This window comes from Corvus brachyrhynchos, unplaced genomic scaffold (assembly GCF_000691975.1).
Source record: "Corvus brachyrhynchos isolate BGI_N302 unplaced genomic scaffold, ASM69197v1 scaffold101, whole genome shotgun sequence".
NCBI lineage: Eukaryota > Metazoa > Chordata > Aves > Passeriformes > Corvidae > Corvus > Corvus brachyrhynchos.
This window is the reverse complement of record NW_008237239.1, coordinates 9,589,555-9,616,492: the sequence shown is the minus strand read 5'-3', so window position 1 is coordinate 9,616,492 and position 26,938 is coordinate 9,589,555. Positions and strand designations below refer to the sequence as shown.

Genomic DNA, 26,938 nt, shown 5'->3' with positions numbered 1-26,938 from the left:
GGGAGGGAGCTCCCTCCGAGCGGCCGCTGGCAAGCGAATGTGAGGGGTCAGTGGTGCTTCTCGGTGACCAAAACAAAGGGAGGGAGGCAGCTGGCCGGTCGGCGGCGAGGCCGGGGGTTGCAGCGGTGAGGAGCCATCAGCCTCGCGCCAGCTGGATTTTCATCTTCTCCTTTAAGGATATTGTCCGAGTAGGCTGCGTTCGCTCGAGTGCGAAGAGAGCAGCAGCACAAAGAGGTAGTGGTGCTCGTTGGTAACTTTGTTTGGGGGGGTTTGTGGTTTTTGTTTCTTTTTTTTTGTTTGTTTGTTTGGGGTGGGGTTTTTTTGTTGTTGTGGGTTTTTGTTTTTTTGGTTTTTTTGTTTTTTTGTTTTTTTCTGCAACGCCTCACCTCTTTAATTTCTGTCAGCCATGACGATTTGAATGTGCACGGTAGGGCTTTAGTCTGCTAAAGTGTGGTAACTGTTGCTGGCTGAAAGCATGTGCAGTAATGCATTTTGATTTTTTTGGTATTGAATTCTGTGGAAAGAATGGGCTGATACCTCTTTTAGTGAAAGAGAACAATATGGGTCTGTGCTGGATGTTCTGGACACTGATATTAGTGTTGAAATACGAGGGGTTGTCATTCATCCATGAAGTATCAGGGTGCTATTAGAAGTCGAGGGCCTGCATAATTAAGTGAAAGGTTCTGCCAGGAAAGCAGTGTAGCCTTATGGTGGTTTCTAGAATTTGTGATAGACCCAGCTTATCATAACTTTAAAGGTCAAACGTAGTAATGGATGATGACATGGTTTTCTCCTGATTTAGAGTAAGGGAATGTGATCAGTGATATACACTCAAACTGCCAAAAGTGTGGGATGGTAACAAAACAGTTTCACTGTTGTTTTTTTTTTTTCTTTTGATCTCTAGTCAGGTTGGTAAAAGTTAACCTGGTAACGTTTGCCCCTTTTTTTGAGAGCTCAAATTACATTTAATTTGAAAAAAAATGAGATTAAAAGAGAGGGGGGGAAAGTTTAGTTTCTGTATTATTAGAATACAGGTTAGTGAGTTCATAGCTTTTCATTTAAAGGAGAATAAGGGAAAACAAAGATTGAGAGTATGAAAGGAGATGCATAATATAGTGAAAATGAGAAGGGTCTTTGCAAGGAGGTACAATCTGTGAAATGTAAATCTGTACTGAGAGTATAATGTTTTCTGCAGTTAACCCTTATTTGGTCAAGTACAGGTGTGTGGCTTCTCAACAAATTGCCTTTTCTGTTCTGGAAAGAAGTTTAAATCAGATGTAGATGCTTCTCATATGACTTAATATGGCTAGTCAGCAGTGAGTATATGTATTTTTTAATAGGTGAAAGAGACATGTATTGGTAGTTAGCATGAAGTTATGTTTGTCCCTCCCTGCACCAGAAGATCAGGTAAAATTTATTGGAAGAGTAGCTGTAACAAATGAGTTCCAGTTAATTCCTAGTAGACAGTGGACTTCTGTATTCCCTGGAGATGGATGTGAAGTAATGTAGAGGCACTAAGGCATATTTTGTGCTCCTCACGTGAGTTGTGGAGGAGGAAGCTTGGAGATGTGACTAGAAGCCAATATGAATCTTCTCTTAGTTCGTGAATTGACCGCATATTTTGTGCAACTGGCCGCTGGCCTTGCTGCAGACTTGGTTTCACCTTCTTTACAGGCCTTCCTTGCTGGAAATGGAGGGGAAGTGTGTCTTTGAGCAAAACACAACAGGAGAAGAATTGTAAAACCACAGGTATTGCTGGAGATGTAATCTCCATGGAGGAGTGAAATCAAGAAGCTTAACTTTCTTTGAGAGAAGGAGAACTAATGATGAGAGCATTCCTGATGGGTCTGGACATACTTCATTCACTATCTATCTTCAAGGATAATACTACTTTACTTATGTTTCAGATCTACTTGTTTTTTTAATTCTGTGGAATGCTTATGAAGGTTGCTGTTCTCGTAGACTAACCTTAAAGAAGAAAACTTACCATTCTGGGGTTTTGGTCAGCTCTGAAATAATTTTTCTTCCCCACTTCTTCTAGAGCAAGTCAGCATGTTGTCTGTTATCTCTTTAATTGCTGGGATGTGTGCTCATACTCCCGCAGGTGTGTTGCTGCATGTACTGGAGTTGGGTACTGCAGAAACCCAAGAGGCAGTTGCTGTATTCACAGACGTGCTTAGGATACAATTAAGGGAAATTCTGATTGAAAAGGTGTCCCGTGACCTGGTACCGTTGTTTTCTCCCTGTACCTTCTGCCTCTTCTTGTACAAACACGTGATTGATCCCAAACAAATGGCTCTTGCGATACATGTCTGCCCTGTCCTATTTCCCTGCATACTAAATATGTAGAGAAATATGTTATTCTGTAATGATGTTTTAAACTGTAATGCTTTCACTATTTATATCAAATGGAATTAAACCACTTATTTAAAATTTCTTGAGGGAGAATGTGAGCAAGTAAAAACAAAATTACAAATGATTATAGTATTATGAACATGGGAGTACATTTATCCTGGCGACTACCTCTTTTTAACAGTATGGATCAATCATATTAAGGACAGTCATATTTCACAGGGTCAGAGAACAAAACCACAGTATTCTATCTAGATGCTAACAAGTTTTGTGGAGAAGGAAATAGTCGCTTCCCCTCAGTCTTCTGGCTAAACTTCTTTCTGATATGCAACAGACCCATAGATGTAACTGCTAGTCAGATGAATAGGCTGTGAGGCCTCACGTAGTTTTTATTACCAATTTTTTATTTCTTAGAAGCAAAATTTATTACTTTTGTCAGGTAATGTGATGTATATACTTCTGAAAGCATGGATCTACTTAAAAAACTCACTAATGAAAGGATATTCTGGGATAACTGGAGTGTTCCTTAAAAAGTCTGACCAGACAGAAGAATTCAGAGAAAAAAAATCATAGCCAAAAGGTAAGGCCCTTTGAAAGAATTAAAACCCTTGCCAAAGCCAACCACCCTATTGGGGTAGTAATGTATTATGTGAAATCACATTTGATTGTCATGGGTAGTATTAGGGTTGACTGGGTAAAGCTGAGAATAAGCAAGTTACAATTTTCATATCATATTGACAAGGAGCGGCTTATACAGAATAGTTACCCTGAAATCATTGGTAGGACAAAGTTGTTCTGCTTTAAATGCTATTTTAACTTCTATCCAGGGTGGATTTGTTAAACTTTGCTCGAGTGGCCTATGAATTGGCTTGCTGCACATTTGAACAAATGTGAACTTGACTCATGTAGGCCCATCAGACCAGACTGCTTTCAAGAGCACCAAGGAAACTGTGTGATGTTCTTGTAGGGCTCTTCCTTACTATTCCAAGTTGTGGAGAACAGAGCTAATCTGTAATGATTAGAGAATAGTAAATGTTACAGCCATCTTTGGAAAGGGCTAAGAGTTCAACTAACCACAGGCTGGTTAGCTTCACTTTGGTCATTAGGGAAGTCATGAAGTCTTCCTGGAGGATGTCTCTGGATGCATGGAAAGGCGATGACTAGTAACAGTCACCAAAGATATAAACCATGGCCTGAACAACCTGACCACCTTCTGTGTTAAAAATGGCAGGGTTTTTAACATGGGGAGAACCTCGTCTAACCTCAGTTTCAGCAAGGCTGAAGGAAGAGATTGAACATGAACTTCATGAAATTCAACAGATAAGAAAGCAAAGTCCTGCATCTGAAGAAGGAACCCCAGGCTAAGATTGGCTGGGGATCTGACAGAAAGCAGAATGCTAGCCGGCACTGTGTCCTGGGAGCTAAGGCAAGTGGTATCCTGGGCTATATTAACAGAAGTAGAAGACTAAGGGGCAGTGGTAATTTCCTTCTACACAAAACTTGTTAGACAGCATCTAGATAGAATGCTGTATTTTCATGCTCCCACTGCAAGAGACAGCCAGCTAGGTGAGTTTGGTGTAGGACCACAAAGACAGTCAGGGACTGGAGCAGGTGCCCTATGAGAGGGGCCTTAGGGAGCTGGGTTCATTGAGCTTCAGGGAGACATAACTGCAGCCTTCCAGCTCCTATGAGAAAGTTAGTGTGATGCAATTAGTCTCTTCACAGCAGTTCATGGCAGGAGGACAAGAGGTAACTGTGCCTACATTGGAATAAGAGAGATTCTGGTGGGGGAGGGAACATCCCCACTCCCCGGGGTGGCAGCTCTGCAGTGGAACAGGGGCCCAGGGTGCTTTTGTGGCCACCTGGTTTGACCTCATGGTTAATGCTATGCTGAGCAGGAGTAGAGAGTTCCTGAGAACCTTTCTACTCTGAATTATTGTATTTTCTTAAATGCTTAAAACTGAAAGTAATTTTAATAATGTATTTCTTATCCCCCAATAATTACTCTCTACTTTTCTAGACTGAGGGATGCCTAGATTATGGTCCCTTTGCCCTTCTTTGGTACAGTTGGCTTTTGATTGTACTAGCATGCAAAATAGTGTAAAGATAAGGAGCTCCAAGTGTGTTTTGTAGATGTTGTATGGCACAGCACATTGGAAAAGCAATATTCATTTCAGTCTATGAAGTAGTGTAGAGGATAGACTATAAATCTGGATTTGTACTTTATCCTTTGCTTAATAGAAGTTAATGGCAATGTACTACTATAATGGCCTGTTTACATGTAATTGATTTTTTTCTTTTTTGTTTTTTGTTCAATCGACCTGTTCTGAAGTTTGGATCTGGGTTGGGGTGGAGGAAGTTAACTTAAGTTTGACTTGTCATCCTGCTAATTTTGACCTGCTAATTTCTGACCCAGCAGAATCTTTTTATTTGGGGGAGGAGAGTGTTTGCCACAGTGAACAGATAATGGTTGGTATGAGATCTCATAAATAGTGGAGAAGCTGAAAAGAAGAAATGTGGCTAGGATCCAGCATGTCTCCAGCTGTTAATGTAGGTACTAGATCCAAGTCACAGGCAATGTTGGAAACATGGCTTTAGCTTGGTTATGTGGAGCTGGGTAAACAAGCTAACATTATTACTCTCAGACAAGATTAATTTCCCTCTTCTGCTGTCTTCCAGCTGTGAGCACTTGGTTACCTGGCTTGTTTAGTCACCAGATCTCTTTGTACTTTGATTTGTTTTAAGTATCAGTCAGTGAATCCATAGTAAGGGAAAGAAAACTGAGTAGAAAGCTAATGGAGAAGGCAGCTGGTCATTCCAGAGCTGCTGGGAAGGAAGCAAGCTGCTGTATTGGGTAAGCCATGTGTGAAACTGCGGTCAGTTTTGTGTGTTCTGAGCCCTTGCTAGACCTCCACTCCCCTCATTCCATGTGAATGTTAACTGTCCTGTTTTAAGGAGAGAAGAACAGGCTGCTGGTAGTTCAGTTTTCTCTAATAAAGGATAATAAAAGGCTAGTTTGCAACTTCAGACCAAAAAAAATTGTTATTAATTAGCAATACCATCATACTTCTGGAACTTGAAGTGATTATCTCTAGTTATCATAAGTCCTATCACTATATTTTCCTTTCCTGTGTGATACCGCATTTCCAGTTTTGAGATAGATCCTAAACCTCTGTGAGTTGTCTTAGTAGAATGCTCTGTGTGTGATTTCTAGTCTGAATTCCCTTTTGATAAATCTTTAAAGTCATCATCCCTTCACTGTGATGTCTATTTACCAGGAATAAATGAGCTCTTTGTCCCACATTGAGTTTTCTCAGTGTATTAAAATTTTCTCTTAGTATTCTTTGGGCACTTTGTTGTTAAAACTTAGTTTCTGGAAACATTAAAGATACTATCTGTGCTCATAGGGTAGCTATCGCCTGTTACCATTGCAGCATTTATGAGTCAGGTGGTCCTTCTCAAAAAGTTTCCTGAAAGTGAATGGATTGTCAGTGAACCTGACTACAGTTCAGTCATGCAGTCTGGCAGTGCCAGCTGAGGGAGTTTTTGTCCTAAGCTGCTTGTTTGCGTTTATTCAGTTGTGCTTACAAACCATTCTGTGAAGCAGATCAGTGAACTGAGATGGCTGGGGAAAAAAAAAGCCAAACCTGTCCAAGGGAGCTTTTCTTAACAGAAGTTTTTTCATAGCAGTTGTTGAGACTGAAGGAGTACAGTAGTATGAATGATCTTAAGAAAAATTTGACACTTGGAAACAAGAATGTTCAGTCTTTTTGATCCTCCAGCCTCTTTGCATCTTTTCCCCCAGCTTTTCCCACTTCTTCCTTCAGTAGGATTGCTATAGAGGAGTAGAGGCACTAAATGGACACCAAAATTTACTAACTGCTAGTAAAGAGGTTAGAGTTACAAGCAAGTCAAAACAAACAAATTTAATTTTAATAAATAAAATGCTAGGCATAGTAACTGCTTATGGTTCATAAATCTGACTCATTTAGGTAGTTTACTTTGGGAGGCAGTTTGCCATTTCTGTTGACAATTACAATCTTCTGCTTCTGCAACATATTATAAACTAATTCATTAAGTAGATGAATATAAGGTATTCTTCTGTCTGTCTTGCTTGAGAAGACTTCAAGGTGAAAAATTGGTGAGCATTTTCGGTACTTCACGACATCAACTTCTCAAGAAAAGGTGGAAGTTCATTTCTATTTTCAAACTATATCAGTGTGCAGGCACATTTTACTGACTGCTACCACTAACTTCTGAAAGATTGTATGGGTATATAAGTACTTTTCTTTGTTTTTGCATTTTAAGTGCCAGAGTAAGAATACAGTATGACAAACTTAGTATTGAATAATAGATGTAAAGCCATACATTATGACATACAGCGTAGCTTGATTGTGCAAGTTAAATGAGGTAAGTTAGATCTTTATATTGGAAAGTATTTTTTGAAAGACAGTGCATCTGTTGGATATTGTGCAATTATAAGTTCTTGGAGAGAAATGTTTAAGATGGGGAAATTGTTATTTCAAGGTTACTAATTTTGTTGGTAACTATAAATAGTACAGTAGGAAGGTGCTGTGTAACTTTAGGGAAGACTGGAAAGCAAGTTTCTAGGCAATATGGAACCTTAAACTTCTTGCTTGCCAATTTTGAAATTCAGTTTGCCTTTTAACTTCCAGCAAGAGTTTTATTTTAATGGTAGGTGTGACTTTTTGGCATTCCACTACAACAGATAGAGCTGTGACAAGACAGATGGGCAAGTTAGTAACATTTTATGCATGTAGCTTTTACGCTGGTCTGCACCACATTTCTTGTGCGGTAGTTCCAGAGGATACTTCAGAGACACCTACTGTAAGTAACTTACGTCCTGCTCATTAAAGTCAACTTGTTAAAACAGTAGCTCTTCCTACTTAATCTCAGTCAAAAACACTGAGGGAATGTTTCCCTGGAGAGAAACTTCCTATCCATGTGGAAAGCAACTGTTAAGCTACTGTCAGCCTATTGTGGTAACTAGCCCTATTTTCAGTCTCTGAGATAAACCATAAACTGCCTCAGCAGGAGCTGCTTTCGTGAGCTGTTTAGTCGTCACTTCTGCACTGCCATCACTCACAAAGAGAGCAGTATGGACAATGGAGAAGTGTCTGGTTTATTGGCTCACATCTTTACTGTGTATCAAGCTTCCTCAGGGTCTGAAGCTGCTATTGTGAATTTATGTTGTTGTATAAGTAAATGTATAGATTCATTTAAGTGTTTTGTGCCAGAAAATTATGCACACTTTTTTTTTATGATTTCAATGGAGTTGTTAGACAAACTTTTGTACTTAAAAGAATGCTTTTGAAGACTATTTTGAGTATAAAGCTCGTAGTTGTTTTTTAAATGGCAGTCTGTACTGTTTATGATAAATGAATTTGTGTCTTTTTGTGTATTCAGTATGAGATCTTTCACACATTTTTTCAAGTACTGGAAAAGAAGAGCAAACATTCCTCCCTTGTAGCACAAATAGCTACCAATTTCTAGGCTAGCCTAGCCAGGTGAACCTAGCTTTTCCTAGGGTCTTAAACCCTAGAAAAACTTTGGAAAGAAAATTTTTGAACCTCTCTGAGAGTAGTTCTGTCAAAACAGTTGTAAACCAGATGTTAGTACTAAGAAAGCAGAAACTTAGTGTGCTGGGCTGCCGTGCTTTTACTCTATGATGGTAAACCTATTTTGAATGCTACATGTATCCTGTTCCATTTATCAGAGGTTAGAGAAGAGCTGAGGAAAAGCAGCAGTAACTTGAATCAGCTTTTGTGTAAGAAGCAGCAGAATTGGTAAGATTTTTTATCTGGGAAATCTGGCTGGGTGGTGGGTCTGAACACTGTTACTGCACCATGAAGAGAGAAGATGGGAAATGACAGTTTAATTTTCTGATGCAGTGATGAAGGATGTCAGATGAAGTGACAAGGTGCCAGCTGTGAAACAAGCCAAAGGTTTTTGTTTGTTCCTCTGGTCTTCCCTAGTTACCCATCTGAATATTTTTGTATTTGGGATCAAGCAGGACTTAAATTGGTGACCCAGTTGTGCATGAGGATGCCAGAGGCCCATTATAGCTACTCTTACTGCCATATCATTGTTTAATGTCACACTGATTATAAATATCTTAAAGCAGCTGATTTTCTTGTGCCTAACCTTCCTGGTTTAAACTGTTTAATATGATACTTTAAGCCATTACCTTTCCAGTTTTACTGTCATATTAAATGGGAATAGTAAATTCTTTAGAGAGAAGATTGCTTTCTCTTTGAAGCTGTAGAGCAACTTCTTGAATATCTGTATAGCCGTTCTCAAACTCTATGGGACACTGATTAGTTTACTGCTTTTGCTGGTGCTTTGAGATTAATTCAAATGTTTCTGGTGCTGATAATATACCTAAGATATCTTGAGTGAGGTGAAACTGCTCTTCAATCCTATTTAATTCCCTGATCCCTAACTGTTTGCATCCTAGTTACACATACATGTAGTTTCTAGAAAAAATACATTTGGATATAAAAATGGTAGCTTTATTACATAGTCTCAAATTCTGGGTATTACTTATGAAGATTCTTCCTTGTGCACTGTCTGGTCTTGTTTTATAATTTTCTATATTTTGCTCTTTTAAGTGAAGCATAGTGTTTCACAGGTAGTCTGACATAAAAGCATGTTCACACTTACATATAAATAGACTATATATTGTGGAATATATGAGGAAAAATGCTTATTGATACAAATAACTCACGATTTTGGGTTTCATGTATGAAGAAATGTTGCAAGATCTGTTGTTTTTCCTTCCTTATTATTTTCCACTCTTATTCTAACAGAGAGGAAAATTTATTTTATATAAGAAATTTAACATGTAGAAAGTCATCCTGTGCTGTAAAGCTCTATAGCTATGCTTAGTGGCAAAGCATGATTCTGTGTTGGGCATACCTCAGTTAGTATTTACCTTCAGCCAGCATAATGCTTAACCTGTATTATCCCTACCAAGGTAATGCAGTTAGAATTGGCTTAGGACCTTTTTAGCTTCCTTGGAATTTTAGAAAACTGGCAGTGATTTGAGTTTTGCATAAGTAATCCTGTATTGAATGTTTTTGATCTGTTTTTCAATGCTTCTGGTGATTATGTGAAGAGTCTCTGAGCTAGGAAGTTTGTGTGTCCCCATTCTCGTTTACATTAGTTGATTTCATAGAATGCTTCTCTTTCTATAAACTTGTCCTTTTCAGATTTTGTACACTTGTATAGTAACAGAGGAACTGCTACTAAAGATGTGTAAAGTCAGAAAAGACGAGCAGGTCTTCCATTACCTGAGGTTCTAGAGTCAGTCATACTGGTATTTCCAACACATATTTCTTTTAACCTAATTCTGGTTACCTCTTCTCTTGCTTCCCTTCCTTTAGAGACTCTACAGCGGTGGGTAATTCACTGGTCCATAAGCGGTCTCCTTTACGTCGCAGCCATAAGAGCTCAGCATCTCTGACCAAGCTGTCATTACGTGATGGACAGAAAGCCAAAAAGCCACTTTGTAAATTTGAGGAAGGTCAGGATGTCCTAGCTAGATGGTCAGATGGCTTGTTTTATCTTGGAACTATCAAAAAGGTAAAGACACTTTTTAACTTCACTGGAGTTGTAAAGTATCACTTATTGTTGAAAATTGCAGTATTATTGTCTCGCTTATGTAGTATGAAATACATTCTTCTGTTTAGTACTTTTACTCATGGCTTCCTCTATATTTCTGTCTTTCAGATAAACAAACTGAAACAGAACTGCTTCATTATATTTGAAGACAGTTCCAAATCCTGGGTTCTCTGGAAGGACATACAAACAGGCAAGAGCTTCCATGAAGTAGTCATTGTTTAGATTACTGTATCTGTTAAAAACATGATTACATTATATTCTTTTATTCTAAAGAGTGGTATAATTTAATGTGATCCAGGATCAAAAATTAGGCAAGTAAGAAAAAAATATTTTCAAACAACTCTGTCGTTGAAGTTACTGTTTTGTTTTGGGTTGGGGTTTTTTATGTTTGTTTTCACATGTGTGGGGTGGAGAAGACTTCTAAAAATAATCACATTTGAGTTTGTTTAGATGGGGGTAGATTATGTTCTCTGCCTTAACAGAAAACTCCATTTACACCAAGTTTATGTTCTTTGTACTGTTTTCAGTTGAAACAACATGATGTGGAAAGAAACTAAAACCTGGTAAATCTTATGTTTGAACAGAGTTTTGGCTTCTAAAAATTTAAAAGTAACACCATAACTGTTGCAGATAAGAAACCATTACAGGTTTTAGAGTATTTGTGTGGTATAAAGAAATGTGTAGTTATCAAGTGAGGCACCTATTGTATAATACCTTTTTGGTTTTCAGACATTTTGATTGTAAATATTTTTTATAACCTAATGCTAATGAAGCATGGATGATAATTCCTTCTGAAAATCCATTACAATTTCCTCATTCTATAAAACCAGTGGAAATCTGCTCTGGTTCTTGTTGCTTCTTGATGTTTAAGCTGAACACTGTCTGCCTGAAGGAGAAGCTTTGTATTTGTAATAGCAAAAAATCAACTGCTTTATTTCTTGAAGCATGTGGAAAAAAAAAAAAAAAAAAAAAAACCAAAAAAAAACCTGTTCTCCTTCTGTATAGTGCTAGTTTATGATCTGATTCATTTATTCTAGCTATCAAAACTTAATGAATGAGTATGAGAAAATTTCAAGTTGATGACCCTTATGGGGTCCATCATTCCAACTCAGAATATTCTGTAATTAAGAAGCTTGTATTTTAATCAGCTGTTACATTGGTATGTGGTATAAATGGAGCAAGACATAGTTTTGTTTCCAGTTTGCAAACTTACTTTTTTCTCTTACCTCTATCTTAACTGTGTGTTTCTGTATGCTCGCAGATATGTGTAAGTAGTAGTAACAGTAGTAATGTTGGATGTTAAGGGTTTAAGGCTGCTTTGGCAGATCTGTCAAAAAGATATGCAAAGTGTGTACATACTTATGTGGAGAGAAACACAAAATAATATAAATACAAAAGATATATTAGTTGTCCAGATAGGTATTTTTAGCCTAAATTTACATTCTTTATTCAGTTACTGATTTTTTTATTGTTGATGTTGAGGAACCATGGACTGCATAGTCAGTAGGCAATATAAAGCCTATAAATATCTGATAGCTTATGATAAGTGATATAAATATTTGTAACACAGTCTGTACAAAGTGTCTGAATATGTTCTTACTAAGAAGTTTGGCTCTGTAACAATGTGTTTCTACAATGCATGCATCTGTAAGTGAAATTATGAAGAAGGCTATACATGTGGTAACTGTTCCAACTGCAGATGTAATCTGAAACAAATCACAATCTCGTCTTTGTCTAGGAGCCACTGAGAGTGGGGAAATGGTCTGTACAATATGTCAGGAAGAGTATTCAGAAGCACCAAATGAAATGGTTATATGTGATAAATGTGGGCAAGGTAACTAGATTTTTTTTCTGTTTACTGCATTTTAAAAGATGTTTTGATTTGTTTCACAAAGGAGGATATTTGCCCGGCTATGACTGACTGCTCAACTGATCTTAAATTTTGTAGCCCTTAGTGGCTATTAACAGCTCAGTGAAAGATGATAATCCATGTTAAAGTGACTAACACCTGTTCTGTAAGTCAAGATTATTTTTTTCTACTAAGAAAATTTAAAAGACCATTTTGAATGTGTTACCAATCTTTTTGTTCAGGTTTTTGGCATTTAATGATGGATAATGCCTTATAGTTGCATTGAAGTTATATATAGTTAATTCTGTGTAAGCTTCTTTTGTCATTTTAATAACAGTTTGGCTGATCATTTTTCATACAGGTTACCATCAGCTGTGTCACACACCAAATATTGATTCCAGTGTGATTGATTCAGATGATAAATGGCTCTGTCGACAGTGTGTCTTTGCAACAACAACAAAGGTGTGTTTCTAGAAAAGAAACGTTAATACATCTCATATTGCATCTTTGTTTTTGAAACTGAAACAATATAAAGATACGGCATTTTTTTCAGAGTTTTCTTTTAATCTTTGATCTGAATGCAAGTTTTGTATGTTGAGAAGTAATGCTGTTTTTAGAAATCGACAGTGTTTCACTTTTAAACAAACATGCTAGTATGAAAACATAAATGCACGTGAAAGTATTTGACTTGAAAGTTATGAAAACTTGTCTACAATCAAATTAAAAGCTTTGGAAGTTTCAGAAGTATAGTACGGTTTTTTGTAAACTGATGTAATTGTTTTGGCCCAGAGAGGTGGTGCGCTTAAGAAAGGACCAAATGCCAAAGCACTGCAAGTCATGAAACAAACGTTACCGTATAATGCAACAGACCTTGAGTGGGATGCAGGTCATAAAACCAATGTCCAGCAGTGTTACTGCTATTGTGGAGGACCTGGAGAGTAAGTAAATGGATTATATGTAAGAACTTTTCTCTAATGCATTTGCAAACTTTGACTCTTTTCTTGTAGACTTTCTTGTGAACTTGTTAGTTTCTGTTGTGTGTATGTGTTAGAAACTGGATGCAAAGTGGGATTTTGAATTCTATATACATTAAGTGTCTCACAGCGGGAAATTATTAATTTCTTAATTAATTTCTTTTCTTCTCCCATGAAATATTTTGGTTTGTTTTAATTTTGTCATGTGACCATCACAGATCATCACAGTACGTTCTATAATGAGCAAGAAATTTTTTTTTGTGTTGCTATTGTTGATGTGTTGAGTTTGGATGGAATTGTTTGTTAATAGTCTTGCAGTTCTAGGTGTTATTTTTCTGATGTTAACTCAGCTCTGTCATAAGTCACGAAGATACATGTACCTAGAGATTAGTTTACTAAATTTTGTTGGACTAGACAGCTGTCTGATTCTACCATAGCATCATATCCTGATTTTCAGTTGCTGGCAGGAGAAAGATGGTTTTTTTTCCTCTAATGGTGTTACAGAGTCCTTTGCTGGTTATTTTTTACAAGAAAGGCAAGAAGAGGATTTCTTAAGCAGATAGAGATGAGTACTCTGGTGTCAGCATGAATGAGTGAATGAATAAGGTAGTGTTGAAGTTTTGAGGTCAAGGCAAGTAAAGAGTCCCACAAAGAAGCCAAGTTTTTGAGTGTATAGACACAGGACAGAGCTCTAGTTTGAGAATTTTGAGACTTCAGCAAACATCACTGTCAGTTTTGCATGGTTCCTTTTCTCAAGGGAGAAGCTGAAAAAGGAAAAGGTGTAAACTATGAGGTTTCTTTTGAGGATTCAAGTAGTTGGATCCCCCAGAACAGATGTTTGTGACTTAATGCAGTTGTGTTGTGCTTTAGAAAATTACAAGGAAGCTAATCTGGTATGTCAGAAGGAGTTTGTATGGAGTTCCTGAATGCTTATTATTGAGAATTATAAGGTGTGGTTGTCAGAGTAAATTAAATGGTTTTTTCTCCTTAATTTAATAACTTAATTAATTATTTTACTAGGCTATCTTTTTCTTAGTCTGTCTTTTCTAGTAATTCATTATGGAAGTAAATGTTACTGAAATATCCCTAGAGATGAGTTTGTTTTATAAACTGTGAAAATCAGTTTGGGTCAAAAGATCTCTTCCTATTTAATTTAAACATAATGAAGAAAGAATTTTCAGTAACTTTTTAAACACATCTTGTTTTTCTCTCTGTTGTTGAAGCTGGTATCTAAAGATGTTGCAGTGCTGCAAATGTAAACAGTGGTTTCATGAGGCTTGTGTGCAGTGCCTCCAAAAGCCAATGCTTTTTGGTGACAGGTAAGAAAATTAAGCTGTACTTTATGGTTGTCTTTATTTAAAATGGGAGGGAAGTCTCACATACGAGCTTTTATTACAGCATCCATAACACCAGGAGTATTTTTCAAAAATGAGTTGTGTTTTGAGTAGTTTATAAACAAGACAGCCTGTGTTCAGGTGCCAGGAAAATACAGTTCTTCATCTCAGTTGAACGGGGGATGCAGTGGTGGGTGGTGGAGAGGTAACCAATGGAGAGTTGGATTCCAGCTGTTACTGACTTCACTTTGTGTGGAAATCCCTTATACCATAGGTGCTGGGAGATGGAATGCTTTAAAGCTGACCCCTTTAGTCGGCCTATTAGGATAAAGGCTCTCGAGTTCCTAGTGTGTAGGTGACTTATCTCTTACACAAACAGTGGACACCATGCTTGGAGTGGGCTGTTGGTGTTGGGTGTGCAACAGTTCCCCGCACTAACAGTGTAAGGCATTGGAGAGAGCTGGAGGCATACTTAGACTGAGGGGAACTCTACATCCTCTGTTCATGTGTGAGGAGTTAGGACAAAAAGAAATGAGAAAGTGCTGGTCTGTGCTTTTATTTTAAGAGGAACTTTGAGCACTTGCAGCAGATGAAAGAGGAAAACTGGAGAAGAGAATCAAAGAGTATTTAATTAATTATTTATTATGATTTTATATAGGAATTTTGCTGGAATGTTTGTATAAAGGAACTGAGTTAGGATGCAGGAATGTATGGGTCCTTAAAATGCATGTTTACGCTGGTGCACAGGTTTTTGCATTTGAGAGATTGTGCTGGGGACATTACAGAGCATCTTCATTGATACAGTCACACGCTGAGGGACTTTCTCAGGCAGAATGAAACAGTGGTAGCAGGATGAAATTGAAGAAGTACCTTGTATCTGGCCCAGTAGGTATCAGCACAGATTATAGAAGTTGCGAAAGTAAGAGAAGAAAGGGACTCACAAATACCACATGGCTGAGTTTTTCTAGCTTGCTTAATTTTCCTTTTTTTCATAATCAGAGTGTTAAAACACTGTGCGCGTGTGTGTATGGACACCCACAACCCAGGCACATGTACATATACATATGTATATATTTTTAGGTTTTATACGTTCATTTGCTCAGTTTGCAGTTCTGGACCAGAATACCTCAAACGTTTACCCTTGAGATGGTAAGTATGAATTTTTAAAAAAAAGGGTGAGTTGAATACATGCTTTGTTTTCCTTTTTGGTGTTTTGGTCCTCTTTGCTAAAAAGGAAGTCTACTTGTTAGCTTGAGCTGTTTCCCGAGTCATTCTTGCTGTATATCTGACCAGAAATAAGTTTCTTTCAGAGTTTATCCTTAACTGTAGAGATAATTTTGTGATTGCATGCTCTTGGGATTCATTCCTGGGATCATTCAGTGAAGTAACAAACAACTACTCACTTGTTGTATATGTGAAGATTGAGATACCAAAGTTAAGTATTTTTTGCACACTTAGGATCCTGCTGTATTATGTAAGCCAAACAAAGTGAGTACTAGAGTACACATCTTGATACATTTTGTAATAGTTTCCGTGAGGAGTCTTAATGGAACTAATCTGTAATAGAAATTATATCCAATGTTGCTAACAAACACATGGTGTTAATTTAGCAATTACCTTGCTAAATGTTAATTCACCAAAATACTTGCATGAATTCAGGACTGATACATTCAAGTATGAATTCAGACTTGCTTACATGTCCCATGGTCCAGACCAGTTTTGGAGTTCGAAAAAATACCATGACAATGAGAGGAGGCAGAAATGAAAGTGAGTTTCAAAACAGAAGGAATCATTTGAAGAGAAATTGCAGGAGGCTTCATGGTGTGTCTGGATTGAGTGTTTTTAAGTTGGGCTTTATGTTCCTCCAACTGTATCATGCTAATATCTTTTCTACTAAATTGTTTCAAAGGAAAGCAATTGGAAGAAATATACTTGTTTTCTCTGTTTTTTTTAATTCAAATATTCTAGGGTAGATATAGCACATCTATGCCTTTACAACCTAAGTGTTATTCATAAAAAGAAATATTTTGATTCGGAGCTTGAACTTATGGCCTACATTAATGAAAACTGGGATAGATTGCATCCTGGTGAGGTAAGTAGGTAGAATACCCTTTCTTGTTCTTAAATCACAGTGCATACACATGTCCTGAAAGTTAACAACCTATGAACTGTTTTACTCTGGATGTTAAATCCTTTAGTACCTTAAATCTGGTAATCCCAAATAATGAAAAAATTTTTAATTTCCTTGCAGAAATAGAATGGTTTTTAGGTGGTGTATATTTTTCTAAACTGTAAAATTTCTTCAAGTTATCTATGCAGCTAATTACTTGCATAGCAACTTTTCATTGCTTAACTGTTTATTCTGTTGCATATCTACCTTCTCCTTTAATTTCATAATTTTTTTTACTACTTTGATATTTTCATGTGCCTGGACCAGAAAATCTAAATGTAGAATTGAATGCAGAGTATATTGTGTATGAAGATGACAGTCAAAGTCTCTAAGGTGTAACACATTATGTGTTAAATACTGTATTCAAAAATTTCTTCTTTCCTTCCTAATTCATACAGTGGGGGTGGTCAGTTTGTGTCCAGGTCTAAAAATTGTTTTGATCCTTTTTCAGTTGGATTCAAAATGTTTTGGTTTAAGTTCATTACTATACTGGTTATTTTCCCAGCTATTTGATTACTGGGCATTTATCTTAGCATTAAAAGAAATCCATTTACTCAAGCAGATTCTCTTTATATTTAACTAAGAGGACCAGTGTTGATCTTTGTTTCTGCATAAGAGGTTAGATGCAAAAATTTATGATTTCAGTTCAGATTGGCATACTGCTAGTCGAGTAAGTGCTTTATTTTGTGCATGAAAATTGTTTAGGGTTTTGAAGGTTTTTTTAATACATGGCATATAGTGGGTTGAAGTTTTCTAATTATGAGAAAATCCTGCCTTTATACTTCTCTACACTAAATTCATTTATCTGTAGTCCATTTTTACTAGCACACACAATTTGAGAACCAAGTGTATGTTCGTGGTTTAAATGAGTAATTATTTTTCATAAATAATGGGAAATAGTCTAAACATATTTTAAACTCTCAGTTTCAGTAGTTTGTTAGAATGACAAGCATACACTAAAGCATTACTAAAAATTAGTGTCATGAATACATATCTGGTTTACTTTAGTATGTACGGCGTCTTTTACCTAAGTCATATAAAATCCATAAGTCTGTCATATCAAGTCTTGAGCCTTGATTAAAATAAGGCTGCACACAATGTAATTCTCACATCATCTTTTCAGTAGAATGAATGTTTTAGCTATCTTATTGTATAGCCTAATAAGTATGTAAGCTGTTTTTAATTTTGAATTTTGTTTTTCTTAGTATTGAGGGAAATGTAGAAGTAATTTGTTTGTTCATTTAATGTAATATTCTTTAACATAATTTCATGTCAGACTGGCTGGTCAGGGCAGTGGATGAGGAGAGTGAAGGTGTCATTAATTTGGAGCACACGTCATTTTGAAGAAGTTGAAAGGCTGCAGTCCTCTCTGTGCTCTTCCCCCTTCTGCTTTCAATCCATCCATGCTCAATCTGTGAAAAACATGCAACTAAGGGGGAGGAAGGAAAGGGCAGATCCAAAATAAATTAACTCACCTCTTTGTGTTGTTTTCAATTCTTTAATATTTCTACACCTTCAAGGAAACTGCTAGTTTGAAGTCTGAATGCTACGTTTTTGTAGGGCTAGATTTTGAATAAATTTATACAAGCTGTATTGAGGAAATTTCAAGATTTTATTCTGAAAAGATTTTAAATGTCTCTCATGAAGTTGGCAAAAATTATCTTGAAAAATCTGATTAACTTTGGTTAATTAGGGGAATGAGGGAAACAGAAATTAATCACAGAAATAATTGACATGTACCATATAATGATTTTAGGGATTTTGTAATCTCCTTAAATTGCCGCTGTTAGAAATTACACTTTAGTTTACTTCTCTACCTATTCATACTTGAGTAAGAGGAAAAGGGTTTTAGCTGTAGGTAAGATAGTGGTAAATGATGGAGTTATCAGACCTCCTAAGCCAGTAGTTTTTAACATGTTATTCTTTAGAATGCAATAAATACGTGGCAGTTTTCTCTAGTTTAGTGCTGTAGAGTTGCCAGACCTCTGGATAGCATATGGTGAACATGGAAAACAGGTTGTTACTTTCTTTAGCTAAAACCACTTGAATACCTTCCTTAGCTTTAGCAGTCAGGTAGACTGCCAGTCTTGCTCAAAATTGGTTAAAAGGTTGGGGTTCTTGAGTCTATTTACTCAATTATTTAGCTGTTAGCACATTGAATTCTTTTACCTTTTCTCTGTGTCTTGTTTGGTGAGAATTGTATTCTTTAGGAATTACCTGGTCATTGTTGGGTTTTTGTTGGGTTTCTTTGAGCTGCCAGTGTTGTACAGTCTGGTCTTTAATATTCGTATTAAAAGTGAAACTTAAACTGTTGTCGGCTCTATAATTAAAGGTAAATTTACAAGTTTTGGCATGGCAGCTGGAGATAATAGTCATTTTGCTGGAATTGAAAAGTAGATGTATAAATATAAATGTAAACAAACTTATTTTACATTCTGTTACATAAATGTTGTATCCATTTTATAGTTGCCACCATACTTGTTCTGCTTTTCTCTGTAATTCTTCATGCAATTTTTTCAGAGAGAAGATTCCATGTTTTGAAAGCTTGATAGGGACTAGTTATTTCAGGCTTTGGTGAAAGGAGGGAGGCTAGACTAGGCCTTAGCAAAAGGGGCATGAAAATAGACCTACTGGTTTGGGTTTTTTTAAAATTCTAATAATTTTTCTGTATGTTTTCCTTTTTTTTTTCCCCTTATCAAATTGAGTAATATAAAAAAATGGGAATTGGGTCCTGTGGCAGGATTTTGGTTAAAAATTATCATAAATAACTAAGTTCTTTTGTCAATACAGTTATCTTCTGTTTGCAATCTCAGTTAATTTGGGAGTACATACAGAAGTTTTTTTGTTAGGAGTCTCGGAAGGACAATCTAGTGTTACGTTCCCTCATTACACTAAATGTTTTCAAGGTATTATTCTTGTACTTCTTAAAAGTGAAACTCATTCAATGGTCTGGTCTTGGTCTTGGCATTAATTCTGTGGATGTAAATCACAGAATATATAGGATTATGATTAATATGCAACCACAGCATTTTAAGTACTTCACATTCAAATCTGTAGTTAAAATGACTCAGAGTAACTGGGATCTTTCTATTACTAAAGAATTTGACAGCTTAAATGACTTCTTAATACTTTACAGCTGGCAGACACACCAAAATCTGAAAGATATGAGCATGTCCTGGAGGCATTAAACGATTACAAGACTATGTAAGTTATTGGTACTTTTGGTTTTAAATGTTGGTTGCCTATTTAATCTGACTTAGGTTATAGTTTTTAATCTATGTAATGATCACTCTGGCTGTAGATAACGTTTTAAGTTTTAAATACTGTTTCTATTTCAAACTATAGCATCACGTGACTCTCTTGATTGGGACCCAGACTATGAGAAAAAATTGTTTTAACTTCCATCCTCTTTCCACTTCACATTCTGTTTTTGAGAGGGAGGATTGTGATAAGGTTAAAGAGGGGAGTAAAATAGTGTTTGAATGAATATTCTCTTTGCGTAGTTTTGTTTTGCATGTACACTGCTATTTTAAAAGTTGCTTTCCCTGGTATCAGAATTTTAACAATTAATTGAACATCATCTAGGTTTATGTCTGGAAAAGAAATAAAGAAAAAGAAGCATTTGTTTGGCTTGAGAATTCGAGTTCCTCCTGTGCCACCGAATGCTGCTTTAAAGGCTGATAAAGAACCAGAAGGAACTTCTCATGAGTTCAAAATTAAAGGCAGAAAGTCTTCTAAACCAATCCCTGATGTGAGGTAAAATAACCCAGTCATCCTAGCAGTGTTGTGGTTAATTGGGGCTACTTTGGGTATTTTTTGGTGCCTGCAAAAAAGGCCTTTTCTTTGTAGAATGGGGTTTTTAAAAAAATAATTGTAAAGGTGGATTACTTTTAGGAACAAGGTTTTAGGACAAATGTAGTTAACTTTCTATAAGGATTCTTATAAAAATATCGACATGAGGTTTAGCAGTAAGAAAATAGAAAATGTCTCAACTTTGCTGTCATTTGGGAAACAAAACCTTTTGCCTTACTGGATCTCTTAAGCAATAATTAACTAGAATTCTAAATAGACAGTATTCTGTGAAATAGTAGCTTGTATTGGTAAATGTGCCATCTTTTTCACTAAGAGTGATCATATGAATAAATTATATTTAACACTTGTTCATTCCTCTTCAACATTTGGGAATCAGTAATGTCCCTAGAAATACCTTGACTCTGTTGATGTTACTACAAAAACAAAACCACGTAGCTTTTTACCTGCAAATTTTGGTTTGCCAGAATCATCTCATTTAATACAATGTTTTAGAAATCAATATCTAATTGTATATTCATTGCCAAAGGAAAATATGTATTCAGTGAAAATTATCATCAATAATACAGAATAAAATACCAATTTTCTTCTAGGGAATTAAGTAATGGTATAGAAAGAAAGGGGAAAAAAAAATCAGTAGGTCGTCCACCTGGTCCCTATACAAGAAAAATGATTCACAAAACTCCAGAGTCATCTCCTCTGGTAAGGATATTTCTTCCCCCTTCCTCCCTTCCTTCTAACTGCATCATAAATGTTGAAGAAAAACATAACAAGTTAACATGAGTTTATATTCCCCCACTTGCTCTCAAATAAAATCAATTAAAAAATCAAGATTTAAGTTGAAGTACCTTTTTTTTCCCTGTAGGATAATGAACCAGTTCCGGTGATAGAGAACCCAGCCTTGGAATTACCCTGCACTGTTGGGTAAATTAAAAAAAATACCCCTCCCATAAAGCATTATAACACTATGTAATTTATATGTTTGCTTCTGAAAGGTCAGCTCAATTTTTGATATAAGATTATTTTTTTACGTGGCAAACCTGTTATCTTGCAAAACAGGAAATCTGATGGAACTGCACATTCATCCAATACCTCAGATGTGGAATCCACAGGTGCTGCCAGTATGAAAGAAACTACCTCATCTAGCATTTCCAGACATTATAGGTAACTATCCCGTTATGCTATCTGCTATAAAGATAAGATTTGTAGTGTATCAATTTTGATAAAATATTCTCAGAGTAGAGCTATAAATTGCGTGCGGAAATATAAAGAAATAGGATGAATGAAAATTAGTCTTTAATAGTTCTGCTTACAACTCACAGGGTGAAGATTTTTTGGTGCTCACTAACCATTGTTTTTGATGTAAAATAAGTGGCTAAGTTACATTTACTGAAAAGAATTAAACTGTGTAAACGTTTGCTGAGCTTAGTTTTCTACTAGTGGTCACAGAAGAACTGATGTGTACTCTGAATTAATTTTAGCAGCTTTTGTTTTTGTAGGTTTGTGTATTCATGTTATAAAATACTAAGTATGCTGTGATTTTTCTACAGTCAATAGAGCATGGAAAAGTTTTGGCACAGTCTTTATAAATAAATTATTAACTACAGTCAATCTTCCTGCAAGTAAATTGTTACTTGAACTTTTCCCCCTCTCAAGTTCAGCAAATATAAATTTCTCTTTTATTGAGGTACATGGATTCTACTGTTTTGTCTCCCCTTTCTGGTTCATGCTATTAAGTGCTTTCATGAGTAATTTTTGTATGCATTAGTGATATAAATAGTCAGTTTTTAAAAAGCTCATGTTTAATTTAGAGTTCTGAAATTGTTACCTAAGTGCCATACTTACAGTTACCTATCTGTGGGCAATAAGTATTTTATGAGTGAAAAACAACAAAAATTATTACATGAGTGGCATGGAAATAACTGATGATACAGCATACATTTTGAATTTCCTTGGAGTTAATGCTGTGGGTTTTTATTTTCAATAGTTTATCTGACTCGAGAAAAAGGACTCGTACAGGAAGAACTTGGCCTGCTGCAATACCACATTTGAGGAGGAGAGGCCGCTTTCCACGAAAAGCACTCCAGACTCAAAATTCAGAAATTGTAAAAGATGATGAGAGCAAGGAAGACTACCAGTATGATGAACTCAATACAGAGATACTTAACAACTTAGCAGATCAGGAGTTACAGCTCAATCATCTAAAGAACTCGATCACTAGTTACTTTGGTGCAGCAGGTAGAATAGCTTGTGGGGAAAAATACCGTGTGTTGGCTCGTCGGGTGACACTTGATGGAAAGGTGCAGTATCTTGTGGAGTGGGAAGGAGCAACTGCATCCTGACTGTAGGACTGAACATTATGTTCACTGCACTGTCATCTGTAAGTACAGTTCATAATGCAGAGCCACGAGAGAAATGGTCTTTAAATGTGTTTCTCAAAAAAAAAACAAAAAACAAAACCAGTTTAGCCTTAACATGTAATTGTTATCATTACAACTCTTGTGATAAAGACTTATCTTTTTAAAATCTGATCTGAGACTTTAAATTTTTTTATCTGAACATTGTTAGATTGTTTTAGGTTGGGATATTTTGGGTTACAATTGCTTAAAAATGTGCATGGTGTTTAAAAAAAGATGACATTCTCTAGAGAACATTCCATGGATACAGTTATTGTGATTTAGAGAAAATATTATGTAGATAGCACAAATATTTGAAAAATCTTGGTTTGTTTTCTTACCCAAATGTTTGCAGAAATGTATTTCTATTTCAATACTTTCTAGATTTCATAAGTGCAGTGTATATAATGCCTACTGAAGACTGTAAAATACTGAAGTTTTCTTTCAAACAAAGTGTAAAAAAAAAAAAAAAAAAAAAAAAAAAAAAGAAAAAATATATTGAGCCTGTAAATTGCTCTGTGACCAGACTTCATTGTCTTCTTAATATATTCTCTGTGTGTGTGCGTGTGCGCGTGTGTGCGTATATACAGAGGTGTATATGCACACACAGACCTGGGCGTGTATATAGATGTGTGATTGTGACCTATGCAATACAATTATGGGATCGGTCAGCTTCTGAGAATACATCCCATAATTCTTTTTTCAGGAATAGTTGCCAGTATTTACACAGCAGCATTTCTTCTCAGGCTTATTGGGTGCTGTTGCTTTTTATGTACTAAGGAAAAGTGTCCAACCAGTGCAGCATGTTCTGGCAATGGGTGCAGTCATTGATGTTTGTGTGCTCTACATTCCTTTATTTTCTGTTTGAATTAACCATTAAAAGATAATGCAGGATCTGAAGATTTTGAAATCAGTTCTACTGGAAATAACAATTTGAAAGTTCTTGTGGCACTCTGATTGTAAATTTCATGTCCCAGTTACAAAGTATGTTGACAGGAGTTGTGCAGGATTTCTACATATCTGTAGAAACAGTCATATTTTGATAAGTGTAGTATGAACGAAGTGTATTATTGCACAGGGTCAACAAATGTTGCCATTTGAAGTAACATTACTGAATTTATTACAACATTACCTCTTTTGTGTTTATAAAATGTACCAAGTTTTAAATTGATAAGATTATTTTACTTGTTAAAAAAAAGTCAAAAAGTCTCTTGCCAGTATTAGATGTTTTTTCTTTGTCTGCTACTTTTGAGGGGGTTTTAGCCAAAGAGTAAACAGAAGAATATTTTTACTTTGGTGGTTATTCACTGTACTGTATAAGGTTAGTTTTCTTACATGCTTACAGTTTGCCACCAAAATAAAATTCTGTAACATTAACAAGTGACAGAGTGGTTTAAAGTGTACTGCCTGAATTAGTACTTATTTATTCCATTACTTGGTTATTTGACTTTTTCTGCTCATCTTGAACATCTTGAAAAGGTGATCTTTTTTTTGTCACCTTATAGCCAAAGGAAGCAGAGAAAGCTTTTTATCCTGTGCTTGGCTTATGGCTGGCTGGGTTATATTAGCTTTATAAAAATGCTAATTACAAGCTCCCACTTCTGTTTACCTTCACTAAAATGTGTGGGTTTTTTCCTCACACCCTCAGCTATTAATTTAATGTTGCCTTGCCTATAGCTGCAATATTTTGATAACACAGCAACTTCATGTTAATTTTTGAATGTTTATATCTTGAGATAATGCAAAATGTAAAGCCTTTGTAACCTTACTCACACCATCTGTATTTGTCTTTATTGTTTCACTTTATCCAAGTCCTTTAATTCTAACTGAACACCAGCAGTATTTTTCATAAAGATTCATTTAATGATAAATATTGGAATGTACTTGGGGACTTTAGTGGGGGAGGTGTGGGGAGAAAATATTTGTCAAAGCTGTCCATAGACTTAACTATTGTGAATGTCATTTCATTTTATTATGGTGGTTGACTTAACTCTGATGTTCAGTTTGTATTTTTGGAATTGCTTTTTTCTTAGAATTAAAAGACCAACATTAAATGTGTGTATTTTTTGAGAGAGAAGAATGAGTTTTGATTCTGTACTCTTGTGAAGCACATATTTGGTGGCATCCTCTCATCCATCATTTCCCAATCTCTAGCTTTCCTGTTCCTGTCCTGGAGACACTTGCCCTGCACATAGACACTAACTGGTGTTCCAGCTATGGTTGAGGGATGCTTTGTTACAAGGTGTCATGTACTGGAAAATGCTGCAATAGTGCTGCTGAAGATAGAGCTAGAGTAGTAATTAAAGCACACCTACAAATGCCTTTCTCATTTTATGTGAATTTCATTGTATGTAGTAGTAGTGGTGTGTCTCAAGGAAAAAGACAAATGTTGCTGTATGTAATGATTTCATTTTGGTATAACTCGATCATTGTATGTATGCATGTGTGTAAATATATGTAATTCAACTTTGTTGTGGTCACTGATTTAGAACCATTTCTCTGTGTATGATATTTAATATTTTTCCATTATGTTTTATTTGTATTACAGTAGTGTTTAGGTAGGAGAAGTCTCTTGTGACAGTTCTAAAAATATAGGTATCGCATGAACAAGACAGCAAAGAAATAATGGCACAATACTGGTCAGAATTGTAAAATAAGCATCATAGCAAACTGTTTGTCAAATCATTGTTCTCAACAAAAACTTTTTTTATTTTGAAGAAAACTATGGTTTTTCTATGCATAACAGGCATTTTGAAAAATCTCTAAGCATGATACATGAAATGCAGGTCATTATTTTGATTTAACATGAAGACAAAAAAAGGCCTCGAAGGTGAAGAGGAGCACTTTATTGTCTAGGGAGAGGGGGCAAAGATAATTTAATAAACAGAAAAATGGTTTGTCTTTGGAACATCCTAAACATCCTACTAAAGTGATCTTTAGTGTTGTATTTTAAAAGGAAGTTGGTGAATTGGGATGGAACACTCCAAGGCTGACCATGGAGCAGTAGTCAGTGATAAGGATAAATTGGACAGAAGCATCAGTTCTGTGCACAGAGTGAAGAGGATGAGTCTTGCAAATGCTACACAGGTAATATGTTCAGGCATGTCTCTAGTTGCCTCATATCTGTCTGAATGAAAAATAACCCTCCAGTTAAGGGCATGATGGGAGAAAATTACATTTTGTACAAATAGCAAAAAGGGTTTAGGATGCTGTCATTCTGTCAATGTTGAACTTAAACTGATGGCTAAACACCCATATGGAGGTGTCATATCTATTGATACCCAAATTTAGTTAGAAAAACATATTAATGCATGGGTTAAACATGGGAGTTGTCAATGTTTTTAGAAAAGTTAGCTGTTGAGTATTTTTATTTTTTTTGTAATTTGGATCATCTATAGGTGAGGTGTAATGAAGACATGGGAAAAGAGTCTCCTTTGGAGTCCCTGAAGGAAGTTGGAGGGGGGAAACAACTGTCTTTTAGCAAAGATCGTGCAGGACGATAGAAAGTAAAGCAAAAGACCACTATAAGCTGTGCACAGTCTGAGAATGAGCTTGAAATTTGATGCTTTTGCTGTCTTTCAGTTTTATCATTCAGCAACAATGAAACAAGATTTTTGTATTGTCTTAGTGTTTTAGTATTTTGCATTTTTGAATCCCTTAATGTTCTCAATTAGCTCATCTCTGCTATTTTTTAAATCAGATTTGTACATATTTCATCATTGAAATCCATATACTGTAATACCAGCAGTTACTCTGGTTCTCACTAGTGCCAAAATACTTGCTTGCAGATACTAATTTTTCAAATACAGCTGTAGTTCATACCATTCTTTTCATATAATCTTTCTTCTAATCTGTTTACTGATACTATTTCACCAGTATGTGTTTTTCTTTCACTTGATCTAATTTATGTTTCCAGCTTCTCAATTTGACAATATTCCATTTGCTTCCCATTGTTAGCTACTTAGTGTTTGGCACTGATTGACTTCCATGTGGTTTAGGTTTCCTAGTCTTCTGTTTATTTAATGTTCAATACAGTACCTTCCAATCCTGATATCTGCAGTTTTACTCTTTAACAAGCTCATTTACTTCAAAACCTGCTTTAAAGCAGGAAGCTAATTGATAGTTCTGTCTTGCTCTAAATAAAGTTTTTTCTGTAAGCACCATTTCCAAGTCCTTCATTTGTGCTTTGCCATTCTCTAATGAATATTCACAAAACTTGGGTATTGTTGCATTCGCTTGTGTCAACATGTAGTGGGATGGTTACTGCTTTGCTATGTACATGTTTTCTCATTCATGAGCATTACTTACGTTGCCTACTTTGTTATTTGGTTCCTCTAATTTGGTATTCATAACTTCACAAATTGGTTGCATGCTAGCAGAGACCCAAAAGCACTAAGGGTAAATTTCTA

The 26,938-nt window shown here is 35.9% G+C and overlaps 1 protein-coding gene across 2 annotated transcripts; it reads left to right on the top strand.

Annotated features, from left to right (window-relative positions):
- The first annotated feature begins 96 nt into the window (after positions 1 to 96).
- On the top strand, positions 97 to 26,692 carry MTF2 (metal response element binding transcription factor 2). 2 transcript variants are annotated; one of them, XM_008630269.2, is made up of 15 exons: positions 97 to 234; positions 9,759 to 9,957; positions 10,105 to 10,186; positions 11,735 to 11,830; positions 12,207 to 12,307; positions 12,635 to 12,783; positions 14,043 to 14,138; positions 15,234 to 15,302; positions 16,122 to 16,245; positions 19,460 to 19,527; positions 19,909 to 20,079; positions 20,727 to 20,835; positions 20,999 to 21,057; positions 21,193 to 21,297; positions 22,121 to 26,692. In XM_008630269.2, exons 4-15 carry the CDS (start codon positions 11,755 to 11,757, stop codon positions 22,473 to 22,475), a joined length of 1,482 nt encoding a protein of 493 aa, XP_008628491.1. In that variant the 5' UTR covers positions 97 to 234; positions 9,759 to 9,957; positions 10,105 to 10,186; positions 11,735 to 11,754; the 3' UTR covers positions 22,476 to 26,692. The 2 variants fall into 2 exon arrangements, with proteins under 2 accessions (XP_008628491.1, XP_017585391.1); XM_017729902.1 differs by lacking the exons at positions 97 to 234; positions 9,759 to 9,957; positions 10,105 to 10,186; positions 11,735 to 11,830 and adding an exon at positions 11,902 to 12,011.
- The last annotated feature ends 246 nt before the right edge of the window (positions 26,693 to 26,938 follow it).

Bases quoted from the DNA above. Each gene is read 5' to 3' on its own strand.
- MTF2 (XM_008630269.2), top strand. From the start codon at position 11,755: ATGGTCTGTACAATATGTCAGGAAGAGTATTCAGAAGCACCAAATGAA. The intron at 12,308-12,634 runs GTGTGTTTCTAG...GTTTTGGCCCAG, and splicing joins TCTTTGCAACAACAACAAAG to AGAGGTGGTGCGCTTAAGAA. The intron at 20,080-20,726 runs GTAAAATAACCC...ATTTTCTTCTAG, and splicing joins AAACCAATCCCTGATGTGAG to GGAATTAAGTAATGGTATAG.